The sequence below is a fragment of the Mobula birostris genome, chromosome 5 (genome assembly GCF_030028105.1).
Source record: "Mobula birostris isolate sMobBir1 chromosome 5, sMobBir1.hap1, whole genome shotgun sequence".
NCBI classification, from domain to species: Eukaryota; Metazoa; Chordata; class Chondrichthyes; order Myliobatiformes; family Myliobatidae; genus Mobula; species Mobula birostris.
In genome coordinates, this window is record NC_092374.1 from 196069125 (window position 1) to 196094043 (window position 24919).

General features: G+C 43.7%; 2 protein-coding genes across 5 annotated transcripts in view; one reads left to right on the top strand and one right to left on the bottom strand.

Annotated features, from left to right (window-relative positions):
• The window catches only part of csnk2b (casein kinase 2, beta polypeptide), a 79639-nt gene extending 64142 nt beyond the window's left edge, over positions 1-15497 (bottom strand). Inside the window, exon 1 of one of the 2 annotated variants that reach the window (XM_072259242.1) lies at positions 15326-15497. The gene's annotated coding sequence lies outside the window, so the exon portion shown is untranslated. Of the gene's footprint in view, positions 1-14441; positions 14539-15325 lie in introns of those variants that run through there. The other variant, XM_072259243.1, reaches the window with a different exon arrangement.
• Positions 15121-24919, top strand: part of nfkbil1 (nuclear factor of kappa light polypeptide gene enhancer in B-cells inhibitor-like 1) — a 41596-nt gene continuing 31797 nt past the window's right edge. Inside the window, exons 1-3 of one of the 3 annotated variants that reach the window (XM_072259239.1) lie at positions 15122-15637; positions 17821-18982; positions 24431-24716. In XM_072259239.1, the coding sequence (XP_072115340.1) occupies positions 24446-24716 (271 nt within the window). In that variant the 5' untranslated portion in view covers positions 15122-15637; positions 17821-18982; positions 24431-24445. Of the gene's footprint in view, positions 15638-17820; positions 18983-24430; positions 24717-24919 lie in introns of all 3 variants that reach the window. The other 2 variants (XM_072259240.1, XM_072259238.1) reach the window with 2 other exon arrangements.

The following is a 24919-nucleotide window of genomic DNA, read 5'->3' on the forward strand; positions in this document are numbered from 1 at the left end:
TTTGAGTGGTTAGCAAATTGTGTTATTCAACTATCTATTCCAATGTCACTGGTGAATAACTGGGAACCTAAACACTGATCCTTGTGAGATCCCAATGATTATCTATCTAATATCCCCATCCTGTCTCCTTTCGTTCTTGCCAGCTCAACAAGTTCCTTCCAATATCACTGGCTTCAACATTTACAGTAGACAGCATTAATACTAAGATTATGAACCAACCTTTTCATCATTTAAACACATTGACTGCAACATTGAACTCTCACACCATGGAAGCCTGGCGATTGGCATTACAGAGCCAACACCTGAACTTCAATTCCTATTGCCGTCTATAAGGAGTTCTCCACATGACTGGACTGTGTGGGTTTCCAGTTTCCTCCCACACTCCAAACACATGTAGTACAGGCGTGGGGGTGGGCATGCTCTGCTGGCACCGGAAGCATGGCCACACTTACAGGCTGTCCCCAGCACATCCTCAGAGTGTGCTGGCCGAGACGCAAATGATGCATTTCACCACATGCTTTGATGTGCATGTGACAAATGAAGCTAATCCTTATCTTTTCTATTACTGACAAATGAGTGGTGCTCTTGCTCCGGTATCGGGAAATCCAACAGCACAAGAACTCGTCTACACTGGCCCTCACAAAACCTCTGCCTCTTCTGTGTTGCTGGGTAGAGTATATATCCTACTACCGTATGGAAAAAATTCTTGCAAATTTGCTTCCAAACATTCAACTAATCGATCACTTACTCTATGTATTTTCTTTAAAAAAAAAGACCCCAAACATATTAGCTGTTTTATTTGTGCCGTTAAAACAATTCCATCCTGCTGGAACTGCAATGATGTCAAAAATGTATTCAGGTCATTATCCCTTTGCTGGTTTAGGGATTGCTGAGTATAAACTCACGGCAAATTATTTATAACGATGGCTACACATCAAAACTCTTATAAGAAACAGAGTGTAATGTTAGCAACAAGTAATATAGATAGTGAAAACTTCCAGATTCCTTGAGATATTTCTTTTAGGTAGACATCTGCGCCTACTTCAAGGACAGCCCTATTTGCTCAAGAACACCAGAGTTGAACTCCAGCTGAGGCTTAACATGATGATAGAATTCAACAGAACTCCACAGCCTGGAAATTAAAAGAGAACATTATTGTACCCACAATGCTGTGCTGACTTTTAACCTACTCTAAGTTCAATATAACCCTTCCCTCCCACATTACTTTCCATTTTTCTATCATCCATGTGTTGAGAAAAATTGAACAATTTTCAAGTCAGGGAACCCCTATGGTTTAACTGACCAATGACATTCTTAGGTTTGAATATGTACAGCTCCAGATCTCCGAGTATCTGCAAATCTTACATTGCCTTATTTAGTACATACTAATGTTCCTCGGTACACCTGGGAGAACACAGTACAGTTCTAGTGATAAGTTCTGTGCAATGTAGCTTAAACCATTCGAAGCCTGTTACTCATCTACCTGTTGTTTGCTACCTTTCAGAGTTTCCATGCGTGCCAACATCCACGTTGCTTTCAATCCCATGGGCTTCCAATTACATTAACATATAGCATTCTGTCAAAATGCCTTTGAAAGCCCATAAATCCAACACACACTGCAGACTCTGCTACTGTAAAACATAGCTACTCCCTCTGCTCTGATTTCTGTTCGCCTTCAACATGACACTGTTCACATATCATCCTTCAACTACAAATTTGTATTACCTATTCAGTTGGCAGTATACTCATTGGAATGAAAACATTCTGGTTCCACCTGAAACTGTGGTCCCAAACATCGATATTAATAATCCCATGATGTTCAGATGGAGATTTGGAAGGCACTGCCTTACCAGTGAGATGTTAAATTAATACTCTCAGCTAGACAGAAAAGACCCAACTGGAGATTTAATTGAGTCCTGTTCATAAATCTATACATGAAGTAACATCACAAGCTTGCCATCGTTACACTTCTACCAGCTGTCTGTAACAGATTGCCCCGTCCCCTGCATTATATTGGCGACATCCTTCACTGATTACAAAATGGAATGAGACAAGAAATAATGAAAAAATGCTTTATTATTGACAGTCCATGAAATATTACGCTGCTGGCTCAGAAGTTGTGATCTTCTCAACCATAAAATTCAAGTTATATAACACTGCTATCCATTATTTTTAATCAAAGGGAGCTCGATGTGACAGTCGCTGTTAATGGGGGCCGACACTGTCAAAAAAATAGCTGCACAGCTGAAATTCTTTGCTTTAAAGGCGAAGAAATGTATGAGGAATTGAGGATATTAAAAAATCATTTTGAACCTATGTAACCTCTGGCTAAAAGAATAATTGGGACTGAATAGGAATTTTTGAACTGAAGTAAACTCTCTCTTCAGCAGTTAGCAAAAACCGGCTTATACCAATTCTCCCTTGGTTTGCAGAGAGACATTGAGAGTTTGATAACATTGTACACTGTACCCTCGTTTGAGTAGGGAAGGGGAGGACTCACTAATAAGGACCGGAATGAACATCCATCTGTAATTAAGTCAGGGCCTAGCAAAGGGAATAACTGATAAGGACTGGACAGCACATCCATCTGTAATTAAGCCTTGATCTAGCAGACTCTCTTATGTGTAACTAAGTTTCTCACCAACAGACTTGGTGGGCATACCAGTTCAAATGATATCTTGCCATGGTAACGTAATGTATAAATATACGGCTGTAACCAGAGAGAGGGGGCCCACTTGTCAGATGGTGGCAGTACTTACGTGCCTTCCCTCTGACAACTGGGTCTCAAAGTCCTGCAGGAGGGTGCGCAATAAACTGTTGTAACTATAAGAAGTTGGTCTCCCGAGTTTTATTCAGATTCCACTTTAACATGTATACTTTAGCAAACCAAACTGAGGGCGAAGAGTAGGACGGCTTTGCAAACCATAGAACCATAGAAACTACAGCACAGAAACAGGCCTTTTGGCCCTTCTTAGCTGTGCCAAACCATTTTCTGCCTAGTCCCACTGACCTGCACCTGGACCATATCCCTCCATACAACTCCCATCCATGTATCTGTCCAACTTATTCTTAAATGTTAATAAAGAACCCGCATTTACCACCTCGTCTGGCAGTTCATTCCATACTCCCACCACTCTATGTGTGAAGAAGCCCCCCCTAATGTTCCCTTTAAACTTTTCCCCCCTCACCCTTAACCCATGTCCTCTGGTTTTTTTCTCCCCTTGCCTCAGTGGAAAAAGCCTGCTTGCATTCACTCTATCTGTACCCATCATAATTTTATATACCTCTATCAAATCTCCCCTCATTCTTCTACGCTCCAAGGAATGAAGTCCTAATCTATTCAACCTTTCTCTGTAACTGAGTTTCTCAAGTCCCGACAACATCCTTGTAAACCTTCTCTGCACTCTTTCAACCTTATTTATATCGTTCCTGTAATTTGGTGACGAAAACTGAACACAATACTCCAGATTCGGCCTCACCAATGCCTTATACAACCTCATCATAACATTCCAGCTCTTATACTCAATACTTCGATTAATAAAGGCCAATGTACCAAAAGCTCTCTTTACGACCCTATCTACCTGTGATGCCACTTTTAGGGAATTTTGTACCTGTATTCCCAGATCCCTCTGTTCCACTGCACTCCTCAGTGCCTTACCATTAACCCTGTATGTTCTACCTTGGTTTGCCCTTCCAACGTGCAATACCTCACACTTGTCTGCATTAAACTCCATCTGCCATTTTTCAGCCCATTTTTCCAGCCGGTCCAAGTCCCTCTGCAGGCTCTGAAAACCTTCCTCGCTGTCTACTACACCTCCAATCTTTGTATCATCAGCAAATTTGCTGATCCAATTTACCACATTATCATCCAGATCATTGATGTAGATAACAAATAACAACGGACCCAGCACTGATCCCTGTGGCACACCACTAGTCACAGGCCTCCACTCGGAGAAGCAATTCTCTACTACCACACTTTGGCTTCTTCCATTGAGCCAATGTCTAATCCAATTTACCACCTCTCCATGTATACCTAGCAACTGAATTTTCCTAACTAACCTCCCATGCGGGACCTTGTCAAAGGCCTTAGTGAAGTCCATGTAGACAATATCCACTGCCTTCCCTTCATCCACTTTCCTGGTAACCTCCTCGAAAAACTCCAGTAGATTGGTCAAACATGATCTGCCATGCACAAAGCCATGTTGACTCTCCCTAAAAAGTCCCTGTCTATCCAAATGCTTGTAGATTCTGTCTCTTAGTACTCCCTCCAATAACTTACCTACTACCGACGTTAAACTTACCGGCCTATAATTTCCCGGATTACTTTTCGATCCTTTTTTAAACAACAGAACAACATGAGCCACTCTCCAATCCTCCGGCACCTCACCCGTAGACAGTGACATTTTAAATATTTCAGCCAGGGCCCCTGCAATTTCAACACTAGTTTCCTTCAAGGTCCGAGGGAACACCCTGTCAGGTCCCGGGGATTTATCCACTTTAATTTTCCTCAAGACAGCAAGGACCTCCTCCTTTTCGATCTGTACAGTTTCCATGATCTCACTACTTGTTTCCCTTAATTCCATAGACTTCATGCCAGTTTCCTTGGTAAATACAGACGCAAAAAACCTATTTAAGATCTCCCCCATTTCCTTTGGTTCCGCACATAGGCAACCACTCTGATCTTCAAGAGGACCAATTTTATCCCTTACAATCCTTTTGCTCTTAATATACCTGTAAAAGCTCTTTGGATTATCCTTCACTTTGACTGCCAAGGCGACCTCATGTCTTCTTTTAGCCCTCCTGATTTCCTTCTTAAGTATTTTCTTGCACTTCTTATACTCCTCAAGCACCTTATTTACTCCCCATTTCCTGTACATGTCATACAACTCCCTCTTCTTCTTTATCAGAGTTGCAATATCCCTTGAGAACCAAGGTTCCTTATTCCTATTCACTTTGTCTTTAATCCTGACAGGAACATACAAATTCTGCACTCTCAAAATTTCTCCTTTGAAGGATTCCCACCTACCGATCACATCCATGCCAGAGAACAACCTGTCCCAATCCACGCTTTTTAGATCCTTTCTCATTTCTTCAAATTTGGCCTTCTTCCAGTTAAGAACTTCAACCCTAGGACCAGATCTATCCTTGTCCATGATCAAGTTGAAACTAATGGTGTTATGATCACTGGAACCAAAGTGCTACCCTACACAGACTTCCGTCACTTGTCCTAACTCGTTTCCTAACAGGAGATCCAATATTGCATCCCCTCTAGTTGGTCCCTCTATATATTGATTTAGAAAACTTTCCTGAACACATTTTACAAACTCTAAACCATCTAGACCCCTAACAGTATGGGAGTCCCAATCAATATATGGAAAATTAAAATCCCCTACCACCACAACTTTATGTTTCCTGCAGTTGCTTGCTATTTCCCTGCAGATTTGCTCTTCCAATTCTCGTTGACTATTGGGTAGTCTGTAATACAATCCCACTAATGTGGCCATACCTTTCCTGTTTCTCAGCTCCACCCATAAGGACTCAGTAGACAAGCCCTCTAATCTGTCCTGCCTGAGCACTGCTGTAACATTTTCCCTAACAAGCAATGCTACTCCCCCACCTTTCATTCCTCTGCCTCGATCACATCTGAAACATCGGAACCCTGGAATATTAAGCTGCCAGTCCTGCCCCTCCTGTAGGCAAGTTTCACTAATTGCTATAACATCATAATTCCACATGTCAATCCACGCCCTCAACTCATCCGCCTTCCCCGCAATACTCCTAGCATTGAAATATGTACACCTCAGATTTTTACCACCATTCACAACCTTTCTATTAGCGGATTTGCTTGAACTTTTAACAACATTTATTTTCACCCCAGCCACACTGTCAGCTCTGGCACTCTGGTTCCCATCCCCCTGCAAATCTAGTTTGCCATGGTTCTGGAAACTGGCCAGTTAAAAACTAGCAGGATAGAGGATCAGCAACCTTTTTATTGTTATATTCAGACTGATGTTTGATGAATTCATTCAGCACGAAAAATTCCCAGCCAAAAGAAGATAAGAAAAAGCAGGTGTAAGCCATGTCACTCCTCCTGTCTGTTCTCCCAGTCAGTAAAATTGAAGTTGATATAACATGTCATTCTTCTACACTATCTCTTAAAATCTAAAGGGCCCTCACTTTCTTGTTTAAACATGCTCAGCAATCACAGAGCTTTTTTTTGGGGGGGGAGGAGAAGACTTCTAAAGACCCTCCACCCTTTGGTAAAGAAATTTATTTTCGTTATCTCAGTTCTGAATGGTATTTTGAAACCATGAACCTGCTTCTAGGCACCTTTCAATCCTTCTAAGAACATCACTTGTTTCGAGGAGATCACTTTCATCCATTTTGACAAAGGGTCTTCAACTGCAAAGCATTAACTCTTCCTCTCTCCACAGATGCCATGTGACCTACTGAGTGTTTCCAGCAAGGACGAGGTTTCAGGGTACTTTGAGGCTCATGATAAATAGACCAAAATCAGCATGCTTTCCTCGAGCAAGAATGTTGTCTGACAAATTTGTTGGATATTTAGAAGGCTTTTGACAAGGTGCTGCTCACGAGGCTGCTGAACAAGGTAGAAGCCAATGGTATTACAGGAAAGATGTAACAGAATGGATAGAAGAATGGCTGACCGACAGGAGGCAAAGAATGGGAATAAAGGGGGCCTTCTCTGGTTGGCTGGCAATGACTAGTAGTGTTTGCAGGGTCTGTGTTAGGTTGGTTAATTTTTGCATTATATGTTAATGATCTGAGTGACAGAATTGATGACTTTGTGGCCACGTTTGTGAATGATACAAAGACAGGTGGTGTTGAGTAAGCAGGGAGTCAACAGATGGGGAGAATGGGCCAAGACGCAGATGGAAGATAGTGTAGGGAAGTGTATGATAATGCACTAGGAGGAATGAAGGCATAAACCATTTTCTAAATTCAGACATTAGAGGTGCAAACGGACTTGGAAGTCCTTGTGCAGGTTTCCCTACAGGTTAACACCTGCAGGTTCAGTCAGTAGAACAGAAAGCAAACGCAATGTTGGCAATCATTTTGAGAGACTAGAATATAAAAGCAAGACTGTAATGCTGAGGCTTTATTAAGGCTCTGGGCAGACCATACATAGTATTGTGAACAGTTTGGGCTCATCTAAGGAAGGATGTGCTGGCATCGGAGAGGATCCAGAGGTAGTTCATGAGTATGGTCTTGGGTTTGAAGGGGTTAATGTACAAGCAGCGTTCAATGATTCTGGGTGGAGTTTAGAAGAATGGTGGGGGGCGGGGGGGAATCTCATAGAAACCTACCAAATATTTAAAGGCTGAAAGAGTTAATATGGAGATGGTGTTTTCAACAGTGGGGAGTCCAGGACAAGAGGGTGTGCATAGCCTCAGAATAGAAGGACATCCCTTTAGAACAGAGATGAGGAAGAACTTCTTTAGCCAGAATGTGATGAATCTACAGAATTCATTGCCACAAATGGCTGGGAGGCCAAGTTATTATGTATATTTAAAAGGGAGGGTGACAGGTCAGAGTCGTGGAGCACTAGTATAGAAATGGAGCCTTTGGGCCATCTAGTCCATGCCAAGCAATTATTCTGCCTAATCCCATCGACATGCAACTGAGCTATGGTCTCCCACATCCCTCCCACCTATGTACTTATCCAAAAGTAATCAAGGTTCTTGATTAGTGAGGGTGTCAAAGGTTATAGGGAGAAGGCAGGAGAATGAGGTTGAGAGGGAAAGTAAATCAGCCTTTATTAAATGGCAGAGCAGACTTAATGGGCTAAATGGCCTAATTCTGCTGCTATGTCTCATGTTCTTATGGAAAATAGTATGGCTGAGGTGAAAACTGTACAAAACTTCAAATGTTTAAAGAGAAGGGAGTTGAGGAAAGTTTTTAGGTTAAAAAGAGAGAGATGTGCAGGTAAAATATGGAAGTAGAAACTGCAGGAATACATCTGGCAATCTTCCCTTTCTCCTGTGGTCCTAGAGGCCTGGTGAATTAGCCACTTTATTAGATATACCTGCTCTAATGTAAATGACTAAACAGTCAATCATGTGGCAACAACTGAATACGTAAAAGCATACAGACATGGTGATGAGGTTCAGTGGCTGTTCAGACCAACATCAGAATGGGGAAGAAATGTGATCAAAATGACTTTGACCGTGGAATGACTGTTGGTGCCAGATGGGGTGGTTTGAGCATCTCAGAAACTGCTGATCTCCTGGGATTTTCACACACAGATCTCTAGAGTTTAGAGAATGGTGTAAGGGACACTTTTGTGGGCAAAAACGCAATGTCAATGAGAGGACGATGATCAGACTGGTTCAAGGTGACTGTAACTCAAAAAAAGAGCAATTCTGAACACACAACACGTCGAAGTGGATGGCCTACAGCAGCAAAAGACTGCACCAGGTTCCACTCCTGTACCTAATAAAGTGGCCATTGAGTGCGTACCCTCATTCGTTAAAGACATTATGCAACAACAGGCCAGTCCACCTATCCTGAGTGGTAGGGAAGCCACAAAAAAGAATCTGGGATGGAATTAATTGCAACTTAGTGTGGAGAAAGCTAGTGTGTGGATTTGGTGAGATCAATACCCTGACCACATTCATTTTCTGAAGCTGCAGAAGGAAATGGGTTTGATATTGTGCATGGAGATTTGCAAACGTACCACAAAATAGAAAAGTGGAACGAAAGGAGCAGCAATGGCAAGGATGGTCTCAGTAGCAAATTTGATCAGTTTTTCAGACAGGAGAAATTATTTTATTATTGTCACATGTATGAAGTTCAGTGCAAAATTGTTTTGTATGCTATTCACATAGATCGTATTACAGCAGTGCATTGAGACAGCGCAAGGGAAGAGAGAATAATATGTCAGTTTCAGAGAAATGCAGGCAATCAGCGTGCAAAGGCCGGAAACAAGGTAGATGAAGGTCAAAGGTCCATCTTAATGTACTAGTGATTGTTCAGTAGCCTTATGACAGCAGGATAGAAGCAGTCCTTCAACCTGGCGATACATATACTTGGGCCTTTGAATTTTCTGCCCAATTGTTCATGGAGTGTGTGTGTGTGTGTGGGGGGGGGGGGGAGTTACTTGATTATCTTGGCAGTTTTACTGAGGCAACCACAAGTGTAGGCAGTCCACAGAAGGGCAGCTTCTTTCCCTGCGACTGTTTCTTGCTGTCTCAAGCAGAGCAGTTGCCAGGCTGAACCAAAGCATGATGCATTTAGATAGGGCACTTTTATAGCAAAAATTGGTGAGGAGTTGGAAAATGCAGAGGCTTCACAGTACTGTTCTCATCATCTATTATTAATGACTCGGTGTGGGTGAGGAATTATATGCAGAATTACAAGGGCTAAAACCTAACTGACTTGTTGGCAGCTTGACAAGTTGTGCTGTGAGAATAATGTATGAATAAAGAGATGGCTATTGCATGAGAAAGCTTCTCTGTCTACCCTTAGCAAAGTATGTATGTGATAACGGATGTCTAACAGCAGCCCAGACAGTACTGGGGTGCTCCCTTGGGTTGCAGATTTTCCCAGGCTCTGTAGTTCAACTGAGCGATGCAAACTTGCTAATAAGTGGTATGTTATTTTAAGTAAACTGTGTTTGACAATTATTCCCTGGGTCTGAGCCTAAAGGCATCTGGAAGAGAGGCAGATCAAGATGAGGAGTGCACAAAACAACTAAATGCAGTGTGTAGTGAATAGTGACATGTCTCAGTCACAGGAAGAGCCATGAAAGGAAATATTATGTTCAAGATTCAAGATTCAAAAAAACTTTGTCATTCTAACCGTACATCAGCTCTGCAGGACAGAATGAGACAGTGTTTCTCGGGGCAGTGCAATCATAACATAACAGACGCAACACTAAATAATAAACATAACAATAAATAGTAAAACACAACAGCCACATGTCAGTTAAAATCAGTTATAAGTGTCCAGTGCAAGTTAAAAGTGTCCAAAGCAGAGTCAGGTGGAGCAGCTATTTAGCAGTCTGACTGCCTGTGGGAGGAAGCTGGTTTAGTAGCCTTGTGGTTTTAGTTTTGATGCTCCTGTAACGTTTGCCTGATGGCAGAAGAACAGTTCATGGAGAGGGTGTGAGAGGTCTTGGACGGAAGGTCGGGAAACCCCAATAACCTTCTCTGCTCCCCTAACCATCCTCTGCAAGGCTTTTTTGTCGACAGCACTGCAGCTGGAGTACCAGGTTGTGATGCAAAAGGTCAGCACACTCTCAACCACGCCTCTGTAGAATGTAGTTAAGATGTTAGTGGGGAGTGATGCTTGTTTAAGCTTCCTCAGAAAGTGCAATCTCTGCTGGGCCCGTTTCACAATCCCAGTGGTGTTCCTGGACCAGGTGAGATTGTCCGAGATCTGCACCCCAAGGGACTTGATGTTTTCCACTCTCTCCACTGTGCAGCCGCTGATGCTGAAGGGTGTGTGCTCAGGCTGAGACCATCTGAAATCCACAATCATCTCCTTGGTTTTGGTGACATTAAGCATCAAGTTGTTATCCCTGCACCAGCTCTCTAGGTGTTTGACCTCCTCCCTGTACATTGTTTCATCATTTTTGCTGATGAGCCCCACCATCTGCAAATTTAATGATCAGGTTCTCCTTGAATCTGGCTGCACAGTCATGTGTTAGCAGTGTAAACAGCAATGGGCTAAGCATACAGCTTTGTGGGGATCCAGTGTTCAGTGTGATGGAGATGTTCCTGCCAACACAGACTGACTGTGGTCTCTCTGTCAAGAAATCCAGAGTCCAGCAACACATGGCAGTGCTAAGGCCAAGCAGCGACAGTTTCTCCACTAGTCTCTGCAGGACGATGGTATTGGTATGTGAAGGAAACACAAGGCAAATGAATCTAAGTGTATCAGTGTACGAATTAATGGAAACGACAGGACAAGTTGAGATCACAAGAATATACAAAAAAAAGATGAAGGAGCAACTATGAACTTGCTCTACTTTTCAATCGATCAAGAAAGGCTTCACCTTGCCCAAACAATGTAATCCTTAACAATGTTGTAGAATAAGACCACAAGACTATAAGATATAGGAGCAGAATTAAGCCATTTGGCCGATCGAGCCTGCTCCTCCATTTCACCTCTTAGCCCCTATCTCCCCCGTAACCTTTCATGCCCTGATCAATCAAGAACCTATCAACCTCTGCCTTAAATATACATGAAAACCGTCTCCACTACTGCCTGTAGCAAAGAATTCCAGATTCACCACTTTGTGGCTAAATAAATCCCTCCTGTTCTCTTTTCTAAAAGGACGCCCCTCGAATTCTGAGGCTGTCTCCTCTGGTCTTAGCCTCTCCCTCCATAGGAGAAACTGCTCCACATCCACTCTATCAAGGCCTTTCACCTTTCAATGAGGTCACCCCTCATTCTTCTGAATTCCAGCGAATACAGGACCAGAGCCATCAAACGCTCTTCATATGACAAGCCAACTGAATCGCCCAATCACTTTTGTGAACCTCCTTTGAACCCTCTCCAATGTTAGTGCTTTTCTTAGACAAAGGGCCCAAAACTGCTCACACACTCCAAGTGAGCCCTTGCCAGTGCTTTAAGGTCTCAACATTAAATCCTTCATTTTATATTCTAGGGCTCTTCAAATGGATGCCAACATTGCATTTGCCTTCCTCACCACAGGCACAACCTGCAAATTAACCTTTAGGGAATTCTGTACAAGTTTTTTTGAATTCTCTCTCCATTTAGAAAATAAACTACCCTTTTATTTCTTCTATCAAAAGTGCACGACCATACACTTCCCAACATTATATTCCACCTGCCATTTCTATACTCGTTCTCCTAATCTGTCTGTCCTTCTGTAGCCTAATTCCTTAAACCTACTTGCCCCTCCAACAATATTGTCTGCAAACTTTGCAACAAAGACATCAATTCCATCATCCAAATCATTGGCGTATAACAAAAAGAATCGGTCCAAACATGGACCCATCACTAGTCACTGGCAGCCAGCCAGAAAACACTCCCTTTATTCATATTCCCACTCTTTGCCTCCTGCCAATCAGCTACTGCCTTATCCATGCTGGAAACTCCCCTTGAGGAAATCATGTGCCTCTAAGTACCCCGAGACCCAATCTTTAATAATCTACTCCAACGTCGGCAAAACCACTGAAGTCAGACTAACTGGCCTATGGTTTCCTTTCTTCTGCCTCTCTCCCTTCCTGAAGAGAGGAGTGACATTTTCCGGTCTTCTGGAACTATTCCAGAATCTAGTGATTCTTAAATGAACATTACTAACGCCATCTCTTTCAGAAATCTGGGATGTATACCATCAGGTCTATGTGACTTAACTTCCTTTGGACCTTTCAGTTTCCCAAGAACCTTCTTAAGTGATGTTCACAACTTGAAGTCAGCCCCACCAACTCAGTGAGGGAAGAAGTGAAACATCCAGAGTGCCTAGAACCCACTCGGTAGAAGGTACCAGAAGCCCAGCACCAGTGGCAAGTGAATCTCCATCCATTCTGCCCCTCTCCCAAATGCTCAAGTCCTATGTACTGCCATACTGTGTGACTTGAGTATAATGTTGGAACAGGACTTGTGGTTGGTTGTAGGGGATTCTTTAGTTAGAGCCTTCAGCATTTTGGGCATTGAGGGGCAGAGGAAGAGGAGAGCCATCCACAGCACCACTGATGCAGCAGAGAGGGCCTCAAGATGGCTGTGGCTCAAAAGAGGGGAGCCATGGAGTCATAAGTAGCTAGCCATCTGGACACAAGCTGGGGTCTGATCAGCCCCGGCTGGGTCATCTGGAGGAGGTTGTATGATGTTGAAAGACCCGAAACACCCGATGATTCCAGGAACATCACTGAAGATGTGTCCAGAAGCATCAGTAGATGGATGTACACAATCCCTGTACCCAAGATACTAGGTCCACGTACTGTTCTGGGATCCGAGAGTACAATGTGGGATAGGTCTGCGGCATGTCCCACTGTCACTGGATCTGCTTATGTTCCACTCTGCGAACTTAGAGCACTGTACCAGGGTAAGGCTGGTGTATGCCCTGAGGATGTTGGGTCTAGTGTGTCCTGGTCTGTGATCTTAAAGTACAGCACCGGAATACGACTGACTGTGTCCTCCTGACACTACGTCTGGGTATGTCCCCCTCTTGTGACTTTTCATTACAATGGTGGGATACACTCCTCTGCATCCCCATGAGAGTCAGTCTGGTTGCAATGTGCACTGTGGCCTTAGGGTAGTACTGATACTGGTCTCCTTCACACTGGGACTGGCTGTACATCACTGTGGGAGCTTACAGTATTATGCCTGGGTAGGACATGTTTGTATGCCGTGACACTAAGTGTGAGAGCGTACCAAATGGGCAACATAGAGTACATTGCTGCAATAAACATGATCCACCCTCCACCCAGGACATGTCCTTCTCTCATTACTATAATCAGAGAGGAGGTACACACAATGTGTAAGGAACAGGGTGCGAGTGCGGTGCGTGAGTACGGTATGTGTATATATACGCGCGCACTTGTTTATTTATTTCTAATTGCAGTTCATAGTATGGCACTGCTTGGCATGGTAGTGATAATAAAGCTGATTCTGTCCTCTGCACACTAGCTCAGGGTGTATCCCGCAATGGCAGTCCACAAGTTGGACACGTAATCTGGAGAGAACTGGGAAATTCATCCCCTTGACTACCCTCCAAGTTAAGCTCTGGGCTTTGCAACAGAAGCACAGAATACAAGAGGGCATTAATTCAGCAACTACACCACGTGCTGAATGTTTTGCTCTTGAGGAAGGAAGCAAAAATGTGCAATGGAGTGCAAGAGACATTCCTGGGAAGAAGGGCACGGCTGCACGGGCACCCTACAGATACAGGATCTAAGTGGAGATCTGACAGGTTTCTGTAATAATTGCTATAGAATAAAGATAGTTGTTATAAGCCATGTGCTGAGAAAGATGAAATTATAATAAAAGGCAAATGAGAAAAATATGACCTGAAATGGATTTAAAAATAAAGAGAGGGATTAGACTATTCCTTTATGTACTCATGACAGACCAAATGACATACCATTTGATTTTACAATTAAAGCAATTGAAATTTAAAAATTCAGATTTAAACAAGAGTTAATGGAATGCACACAAATAACGAAACTGCAAAAAAAAATTGCAGATATCATTTATCAGCTTGCAGTATTTTTCTACCCTAGGGAGACTACAAAATGATCAAATACATGTTAACAAAATGGCTTAAATTGCTTTGAAATGAAAAACCTACGCCTAACCTCAATCTGTAACAGGATTTTCCTAATAATTATTCTAGTTACATGGTCCAATATAAGGGTACTCAGTATCACGCCTTCAAAAATCACGGGGGAAAAAAGTAATTAATACACCTGGAACGGAAATTGATGAAACCGGTGCAGAAAAGCAGGTACCTGACAAAAAGGCAGCAGGAAACCCCAACAATATCAGACTGCAGATGATCAGCGTCTAGATTCCACACATTGTCCTATTTATACGCGACAGGAAGCTGTTTTGGCACACAAAAGTCGGATTAACTACAGTGCAACAGCTTCAAATGTGGCCTCTGCTCGCCTTGTACGGATTGGGGACAGGCGGTGGAATGCGGCTTCAGCCGTCACAGCGCCTGTTCGCGATTGACCGTTCGGTCCGCTGGGATCTGTAGTCCATAACTGACGTCACTGACGGCACCCATGCTTGCCGGTCTAAAAACGAGACTACAAGCCTCCCAGCTTCCTTTGCAGAAGCAGCATCGCCTTCGCCTTCACCTTCCACTTAATCGTTTGCAAAACTAGATAGACTGAAGTGGCTTTCCAGAACATAAATAATGAATAATGTTACGCCTGTGTGACCAAAAACCCGTTCGTTATCATTACTGGCAATCGAATAAAACGTTTAATCTCCACGCACCGGCGATGATCCACAGGGGTCAACCAATCTTTAGGAGCCGGAAGCGCGCGAACATTGATTGACAACGTGCTTCACCATCAGCGTCTGAACTGCCTTCAGCTTCATCTTCTGATAGGATTAAACGGGAAGGAGGGACAGCCCACTTCACATTAGGTCAGCTTCCCCCCCCCATGCCCCGTAGCAACGCGGCCTAGCTCAAATGGTATCCCCCTCATCAACATGTACAAATATTTCCTTCTTTCAGTTTCCCCTCCTAAAACAGAAAAACACTTCTACCTTCTTTGGCTAACGCAGCTCTCCGATCTAAATGGCTACCACTGGCCATCAGATGGGCATGCTAGTGGAATGCATTTAGATTTTTTCTAGAATTGGAAGACAAAATATTTACCAGTTCCGAGTCGCTGCTTATTTTTAATGGAGTCGTGACAATGTTTGTGTATGCGCGCTGTGTAGATGCGTTGAGAGGGTCCGCTGTTCCCCGGATTGTCCTTAGTCCACGGTCGGCGCGATTGCCTCCCCACCACTCCAGGCAGGCCCAATTTCCGGGCCCCGGGCAGGAAGTGACGTCGACCTTGGCAACCGGTGTAAGGAGGCCGCAGGCTCGAAGCAATGGGGATTTATTGACGGATGAAGATAATTACACCTCTTTCTGCCTCTTGGGATGGTTTAATTCGTGAACGCCAAGACCCTACACACTAAGGTAGATGTTTGTTTTAAATATATTTCTCATCTTCAGTCATTAGAGGGGAGCCACTGGGCTGTTGAGTCCTTGCAGTACTAAACTGTTGGAACTCAGCGGCTCGAACAGCATCTTTGCGGGGGGGGGGGGGAGAGAAATTCGTAAAGACTCAAAGTTCAAAGTAAACTTTATTATCAAAGTACATATACGTCGTTATGAATATCCAAGACCTCTTCAAGCAGCGGCGTCCATTATTAAGGGCTCCCACCGCCCAGGACATGTCCTCTTCTCACTGTTACCATCAGGAAGGAGGTATAGAAGCCGAAGGCACACACTTAGCGATTCAGGAACTGCTTCTTCCCCTTTCGCATCCGATTCCTAAATGGACATCGAACCCATGTACACTACTGTACCTCACCTTTTTACAAACGAGAACATCTGCAGATGCTGGAAATCCGAGCAACACACACGAACTGCTGGAGGAACTCTTCAGGCCAGGCAGCATCTAGGAAAAGAGTACAGTCGAGGTTTCGATCCGAAACCCTTCGGCAGAACTGTACTTTTTTAATATTTGTGTTTTTGCACTATAATGTAATATGCAGATATATGCTATCTGTAATTGACTTTATTTTTTTCGATATTATCATGTATCGCATTGTACTGCTGCCGCTGAGTTACAAATTTCACGACATAACGCCGGTGATGTTAAATCTGATTCCGGTTCTGATATTCTTGTGGGCATACTCAGCAAATCCATAATCGGTTCAATGAAAGATCAACTAGAGCGCAGAAGACAAACTGCGAATATAAATAAATAACAATGAATAACGAAAATATGAGATGAAGAGTCCTTACAGTGAGATTATCGGTTGTAGGAATATTTCAATGATGGGGCAAGAGAGTATAGTTATCTGCTTTTATTTAAGAGCCTGATGGTTGAGGGGAAGTAACTGTTCTTAAATCTGGTGGTGTGAGTCCTGAGGCTTCTGTACCTTCTACCTAATGGCAGCAGCAAGAAGAGAACATGACCTGGGTGGTGAGGATCTCTGATGATGGATGCTGCTTCCCTATGACAGTGTTTCATGATAGATACTTTATTGATCACAAAGGAAAATTGTAGTGTTACAGTAGCATTGCAAGTGTACATATATAAGTGTTAGTAGGAAGAATAAAAATATAAGTTATCACAAACAGTCTAACAGGAGGGGGTTATCACTCCCCCGGCTATAGGTTGACTCATTATAGAGCCTAATGGCTGAGAGTAAGAATGACCTCATACAGCGCTCTTTGGAGCTAGGGAGTTGTTTTAGTCTATTTCTAAAAGTGCTCCTTTGTTCAGCCAAGGTGGCATGCAGAGGGTGAGAAACATTCTTCAGAATTGCCAGGCTTTTCAGTGGGTCTTTTGTTCTACCACAGCCTCCAGTATCCAGTTTGACTCCTATAACAGCGTCAGCCTTTCTAATCAGTTTATTGAGCCGATTGGCATCACTTGTGCCCCAGCACACCACCGCATGGGAAATTCTACTGGTGACAACAGACTGGTAGAACGTGAAGTAGAGGCCTGCAGACTCCTCAGTCTCCTCAGGAAGCGGAAGTGCCTCTAGCCCTTCTTGTGCACGGCCTCGGTGTTGGTGCTGCACTCAAGTCTGTCATCCAGGTGCACCCCCAGGTACTTGTAGGTCATCACCACATCCATGTCCGACTTATCAATAGTATCAGGGAGTAGTGCAGTCTTAAGTCTTACTAAAGTCTATCACCTTCTCCTTTGTCGTACTGATGATGCAAATGATTCAGCTTGCACCATTTGACAAAGTCCTCCACCAGAGCCATGTATCAATGGTAGAGAAGTCTTTACCCATGTTGTACTGGGCAGAATCCACTACCTTTTGTAGGATTACCCGTTCTGGGGCATTGATGTTTCCATACCAGGCCAAGAAGCAGTGAGTCAATATACTCCCCACTACGCATCAACAGAAGTTTGACCCACAATGTTGATAACTTTGTGTTTTTGTTCTAACTGTGTTCTCTCTTGTAAGAACTGTGGATGGTTTAAGTTTAAATTAATGTTTTCTAGTGAATGTTGATATCTCAATCCGTATGTGTGATGCCACTGCCAGTAAGCCTTTCATTGCACCTGTACACGTGTTTGTGCATATTCCAACAAAGTCCACCTTGAGTTTGACAGTGCCTTTCCTCTCCCGTAGATGCTGCTCGACCAGCAGAGTTCCTGATTTCAAGTTTCAGCAACTGTAGTCTCGCAACTTTTGAAGTCCATGCCAGCTCCCAACAGAGTAAACTAAGCAGAAATCTGCTGAGGGAGACACAAGGGACTGTTGGTGTTGGAATATGCAGCAGCATACAATGCGAAATTGAGTTTATGGTTATCTGCACAAGTGCACGGATGCCTAGCTGCAATGAAAAACTTACTTTTGGCAGCATTGTATATGCAGCAATTGCAAGTAAAATGTAAACAAATGTGTGAGAACACAATTGGAACAAAAAACCTAATCAATTGCAGTGCCAAGTGGTCTTGGTGTTGCTTTACTGAGGCAGTGGCTGGGGTTCTGCATGCTGGTTCAAGAACAGAATGGTGGAAAACGAGTGGCTATTCTTGAATCTAGTGATGTCCTTGCTTGAAGGAATCCTGACTGGAAACATTGTCTCCCCGTTTCCCTCTACAGATGCTGCCTGGCCCACATCTTGTTTGTTGCTCAAGAAATGTGCAGGTAGTGCAAGTATTAAAACAAAAACAAAGTACATGTTAGAAACACTAAATAGACTGCATTCAGCATCGTCACAAAGCATCATCAATTAGAAAAATTAATCCTTTTAGTTTGGATTGCATCATTCTGCTGAAAGAGCTCAGTGTCAGGCTACGCCTGCATAAGAAAAGAACAATTGCCTTCTCAGGTCAAAACCTTCATCTAGTCCAGCGGTCCCCAACCACCAAGCAAAGCATGTGCTACCAGGCCGCGAGGAAACCTTTCCTCATTCTCTGTCACGCCCACTGTTGAGCTTGAACGCACACGCGGTCATTACCAGCGCGTCATCCATGTCAACGCAGGAAGGAGATCAACTCCACGAGCTTGCAAATGACGGCGGGCTGAAAAGTATGTTTGACATAACATCTCTGCCGGCATTCTGGATCAAAGTCAAGGCTAAATATCCTGAGATAGGCATGAAAGCACTGAAAACGTTGCTTCCATTTCCAACATATCTCTGCAATGAATGCAACGAAAACTAAATTGCGGAATAGACTGAACATAAGGAACCCACTTCGAGTATCGCTGTCTCCCATCACCCCTCGATGGGACCATCTTGTTGTAGGAAAACAAGCCCAGGGCTCCCACTGATTCAGCAATATTGGTGTGTTGCAATGATTTTATATGTTCATACGGGGAAAATACGTGCTGTGTGTTTAATATCCAAACATTACTTAAAATGTTATGATGCTGTTGATTATAAGTGACATATAACCATATAGCAATTACAGCACGGAAATGGGCCATCTCTGCCCTGCTAGTCCGTGCTGAACGCTACTCTCACCTAGTCCCGCCGACCTGCACTCAGCCCATAATCCTCCATTCCTTTCCTGTTCGTATACCTATCCAATTTTTCTTTAAGTGATAATATCGAACCTGCCTCTACCACTTCTACTAGAAGTTCGTTCAACACTTACTTCAAGCCCCGTCCTCCCTTGATAATTGACTTATCACTATATTCATGCGAGGAAAATATACGGTGTGTGTTTAATATTAAATTCGTTAGATAAACCCTTTTAGAAACGAAATTGAGTGTATTAGCTACTTATTACCTGTATTCCAGTTGTGATTAACACCCCCCCCCCGAGCAGAATCGCCAAAAACGATTTTTAGAAAAAATTGGCAGGTACACGCATGCGCAAGTCGCGCATGCACACACAGGTGCCCGCGCAAGGCTTCATGGTCATTGTAGTCTTTCATGGGGTAAACACAACATATTTGACTGCTTCTCTTGTCCGTTGGCAACCCTACCCACCCCCGGGTCGGCCGGTCCGCAAGAATATTGTCATTATTAAACCGGTCTGCAGTGCAGAAAAGGTTGGGGACTCCTGATCTAGTCTGCCTATTTCCCTCCATTGATACTGCTTGACTGCTGAGTTTCTCCAGCGTATCGTGTGTTACTCCAGATTCATAGAATACCGAAAACGACTGCACTTTGGCCCACAAAGCTGTGCCAATCATGTAACCTACTCGAAAAACTACCTAGAATTTCCCTACTGCATAGCCCTCTATTTCTCTAAGCTCTATGTACCTACCCAAGAGTGTCTTAAAAGTCTCCACTGTATCCGCCTTTACCACCTTCACCAGCAGTGCATTCTATGCATCCACCACTATCTGCGGAAAAACTTACCTCTGACATCCCCCTTGTACCTGCTTCCAAGCACCTTAAAACTGTGCCCCCTCATGTTAGCCATTTAAGCCCTGGGAAAAAGCCTCTGGCCATCCATACAATCAATGCTTCTCATTATCTTATACGCCTCTATCAGGTCACCTCTCACCCTCCGTTACTCCAAGGGGAAAAAGCCAAGTTCACTTAACCTGTTCTCATAAGGCATGCTCTCCAATCCAGGCAACATCCTTTTAAATCTGTCTCGTATCCACATCCTTCCTGTAGTGAGGTGAGCATTAATATTTTATTTTGTCTTCAAATGTGACCTATTAAAATGAACCACTTCACACTCATCTGGGTTGAACCCTATGTGCCACTTCTCTGCCCAGCTCTGCATCCTATCAGTGTCGTGCTGTAACTTCTGACAACCTTCCAGACTATTCACAACACCCCCAACTTTTGTGTCATCAGCAAACTTACTAACCCACCCCTCTACTTCTTCATCCATGTCATTTATAAAAATCACAAAGAACAAGGGTCCCAGAACAGATCCCTACAGAACATCACTGGTCACCGTCCTCCAGGCAGATTGCGAACCATCTGCAACGACTCTATGCCTTCTGTAGGCAAGCTAATTATAAATCCACAAAGCAAAGTCTCTTTGGATCCCATGTCTCATCACTTTCTGAATGAGCCTCGCATGGGGAACCTTATCAAATGCCTTACTAAAATCCACATATACTACATCCACTGTTCTACCTTCATCAATGTGTTTTGTTACATCTTCAAAGATTTCAGTTAGGTTCGTAAGGCATGACCTGCCCTTGACAAAGCCATGCTGACTATCCCCAATCAGATTACTGTTGGCAGCTGTTGATCCCAGGGGATCATGGGTTTGCGTCTCCAGTGGACTGTGTCCTCTCCAGGGCACAAGCCTGCACGAGATTTGAAGAACCAGCTGTTGCCCATGTAGTGGGTTCCCCCTCTCCATGTCACTGATGTAGTCCAAGGGAAGGGCAAACGCCGATACAGCTTGGCACCAGTGTCGTCGCAGAGGCTGCCAGAGTAAAGTTTTAAACAACATCAAACTGCCTTGGGGACCCTGACTCCAGATTTCTTCGTCTGGGTTTAATCCCAAAGCCTTTTCTGTGGGTGGGTATGACCACAAGGCAGCAGAGGTTTAAAATCAAGAGTTTTCCTTCTAGGTGGGCTGCTGTCCAAGCTGACAAACCCCACCTACCCAAAACCAGATTGTCTCTCCAAATGCTCATAAATCCTGCCTCTCAGGATCTTCTCCAACACCTTGCCCACCACTGAAGTAAGACTAACTGGTCTGTAGTTTCGTGGGTTATCTCTACTCCCTTTCTTGAACAAGGGAACAACGTTTGCAACCTTCCAATCCTCTGGTACTTCTCCTGTCCCTATTGATAATGCAAACATCATCGGCAGAGGCTCAGCAATCTCCTCCCTCGCTTCCCACAGTAGCCTGGGGTATATCTCGTCCAGTCCTGGCAACTTATCTGACTTAATACCTTTCAAAAACTCCAGCACATCATCTTTCTTAATCTCTATACACTCAAGCCTTTCAGTCCACTGTAAGTCATCCCCACAATTGCCAAGGTCCTTTTCCCTGGTGAATACTGAAGCACAGTATTCATCAAGTACCTCCGCTCCGTCCTGCAGCTCCATACAGCTGATTGGTCCTATTCTCACGCGGCTCATCCTCTTGCTCTTCGCATACTTGTAAAAAGCCTTGGGGTTTTCCTTAATCCTGCTCACCAAGGCCTCCTCATGGCCCCTTCCAGCTCTCCTCATTTCATTCTTGAGCTCCTGCCTGGGCAGGGCGAAAAGCATTATCAAGGATGCATCTCACCCTAACCATGGACTTTTTACTCTCCTCCCATCCAGTAGGCACTACAGGAGCCTCCAGTCCCACACCAGCAGGCACAGGAAGAGCTTCTTCCCTGAGGCTGTGACCCTGTTGAACCTCACATCACAGTGCTAAGCAGTATTGTCTCAGTACTTTTATATTTGTGTGCTGTAGCACTTACTTTTTATTTGCAGTTATTTTGTAAATAACACCGTTCTTTGCATTTCTGATCAGATGCTAACTGCATTTCTTTGGCTTTGTATCTACTCGGCACACTGACAATAAAGTTGAATCTAATCTAATCGAGAACAGCCTCTACTCTTGTAGGCTTATCTACATATTGTGTTAGGAAACCTTCCTGAACACACTTAATAAACTAGACCCCATCTAAATCTATTGCTCACAGGAGATGCCAGTCAATATTAGGAAAGTTAAAATCACCCATCACAACCCTATTATTATTGCACTGCTTCAGAATCTGTCTCCCCATCTGCTCCTCGTTATCCCTGTTGCTATTGGGGACTTTATATAAAAAAAAACCCAATAGAGTAATTGTCCGCTTCCTGTTTCTGACTTCCACCCACAATGACTCAGTAGATAATCCCTCCATGACCACCTCCTTTTCTGCAGCTGTGATACTATCCTGATTAGCAGTGCCCAGAGGAAATGGAGAATGCACGAACTCATTATAAACAGCGATGGGAATGGATCTCCAATTGATGTCACTGTAGGTGTAGCCCCATTAGTTGCTATTTTCAAATTCTTCATTATTCATTCCTGGTTACTTTAGTGCTTGCGTTTATTGGTTAAGTTCCTTCTGTGTTAAGGTTTCTTGTTTCCAATCCAAAATATTCCACATTATACTTGAACTGCTGAGTCACGTGGCTGTTAGATAATAAGCCAAGTTTGTTTATGAGCCCGGTGAGAGGATTACAGAAGTATGACAGTCCCTCTTTTTCCTTTGGAGTCTGCAAAGATTCAACATGTCATCGAAAACCGTGACTAACTTTTATAGATGTGTAGTGGAAAGTGTATTGACTGGCTACGTTATGGCCTGGTATGGGAACACCAATGTCTTTGAATGGAAAAACCTACAAAAGGTAATGAATCTAACCCAGTACATCACGGGTAAAGTCCTCCCAGCCATTGAGCACATCTACATGAAATGTTGCTATAGAAAAGTAGCATTCATCACTAAAGATCCTCACCACCCAGGCCGTGCTCTTTTCTCACTGTTGCCATCAGGTAGTGATAAAGTTTAAGGGAATGGGGGATTCTCAGATTCCTGTAAACAATGGATTCAGTATTGACTATGTCTGTGACTGCAGTGTGTTTGAATAATGTCTCTCAGCTGCTTTCTGTGGAGCAAGATAAGGGTTAAAGTTCACTCAGACCCACATCAGATGTCTCTGGGCTCTTCACACCTTTTGATTTTGACAAAAAGCAGTACCTGATGGAAATTAGAACATTCCTTTCTTAATTCAAGCATAAATTTGATGGATGTTCTTATCTTTGTAATTAAGTTGTGACTCCAGCAAACCAGGTAGGACATTCTTTTCTTTAATTAATGTGGCTGGAGTGTCTAACAAACTGATTGTACTTTTGTATCAATAGTCCATTGACTTGGCCGGAATGGTTATCAAACTGATGGTTCTCTGTATCAATAGTCCATTGACTTGGCCGGAATGGTTATCAAATTGATTGTTCTTTTGTATCGGTGGCCTTATAGCTTCTGACAATTCTGACATTGGGCAGTGAACTTGTAGAACCGCCGGGGAAATGAGAAAGGTTCTCTCCCTGATGTCGTGTCCAAGTTCACTCGCCGGCTGAGCTCGAAGAAACAAATGGGTGAAGAGATAAGTAATGATCTTTTTGTGCTGTCATCATTTGATCCAGCAAAGTTACGTTTACAGTAGAAAGTACAGGTGTCTCAGGACACACACCACTAGGTTCAAGAACAGTAACTACCCCTCGACCATCCTGAACAAAAGGGGATAACTACACTCATTCTATTTCTGGTGTTCCCACAACCAATGAGCTCACTTTAAGGACTCTTTGTTATTTCATGCTCTTGTTATTTATTACTATTTATTTGTTTTTGTATGTGCGCAGTTTATCATCTATTGGTCCTGTTTACAGTTACTGTTCTATAGATTGCTAAGTATGCCTGCAGGATAAAGAATCTCAGGGTTTTATGTGGTGACATATATGTACTCTGATAATAAATTTTACTTTGAACTTTAATGGAGGACTGCTGAGGATGTGGAACTAAGTCCCATAGAGAGATGTTGAGGAAGGTTTAAAGGGGTGCTTAATGAGAGGGGTTGGTGGAATGGGATGGTGAGGGTGGGAGAGAAGACATTTAGAGGAGATGCACATGGAGCATAAATACCAGGACTGATTGGATGAAATGGTCTATCTTACTGCACTAAGTACTTACTAATCCTGGCCATTTGGGGTGCACAGTGTCATTGCAGAATGATGCTTTCATTACAAATAATTGTATTTGCTCTTGTATTTGGGACACTTTTCAAGCAGTTGCTTATTTCTTAATGGATCTTATACCGTGCCAGGGTTCGGACCACGCCATGTTTTCCCGGGAGCAGAAGAGGTTGCTGCGTTACGTGGAGGAGGGCAGCATCCCAAAGCTGAAGTCCTACCTCCGCAAGCACCGGCTGCTGCCAGTGTCATTTACCGGGCGGAAAGGCCGCACCCCGCTGCACGTGGCCTGCAAGCGGAGGGAGGGCACGGCTGCACGTCTGCTGCTGAGGCATGGAGCTGACCCGATGATCCGAGACCAGAGAGGAAATACTCCGCTGCACCTGGCAGCCAGGGAGGCGGTGAGGAAGGGAAAGAGAGGTAATGTGGAAGTAGGAGGGAGTCAGGCCCAGGGTGAGGTATCAAAGATATGGGGGTGGGGGGGTGGGCAGTGGAATTTGATGTTTTGTTCAAATGGACCACGGGTAGGATTGCTCAATATTGGCATGGAACCAGCCTCTCTTCTATAGACTGTCTGTACTTCTCGTGCTTCAGTAAAGCACACAACATAATCAAAGACACAT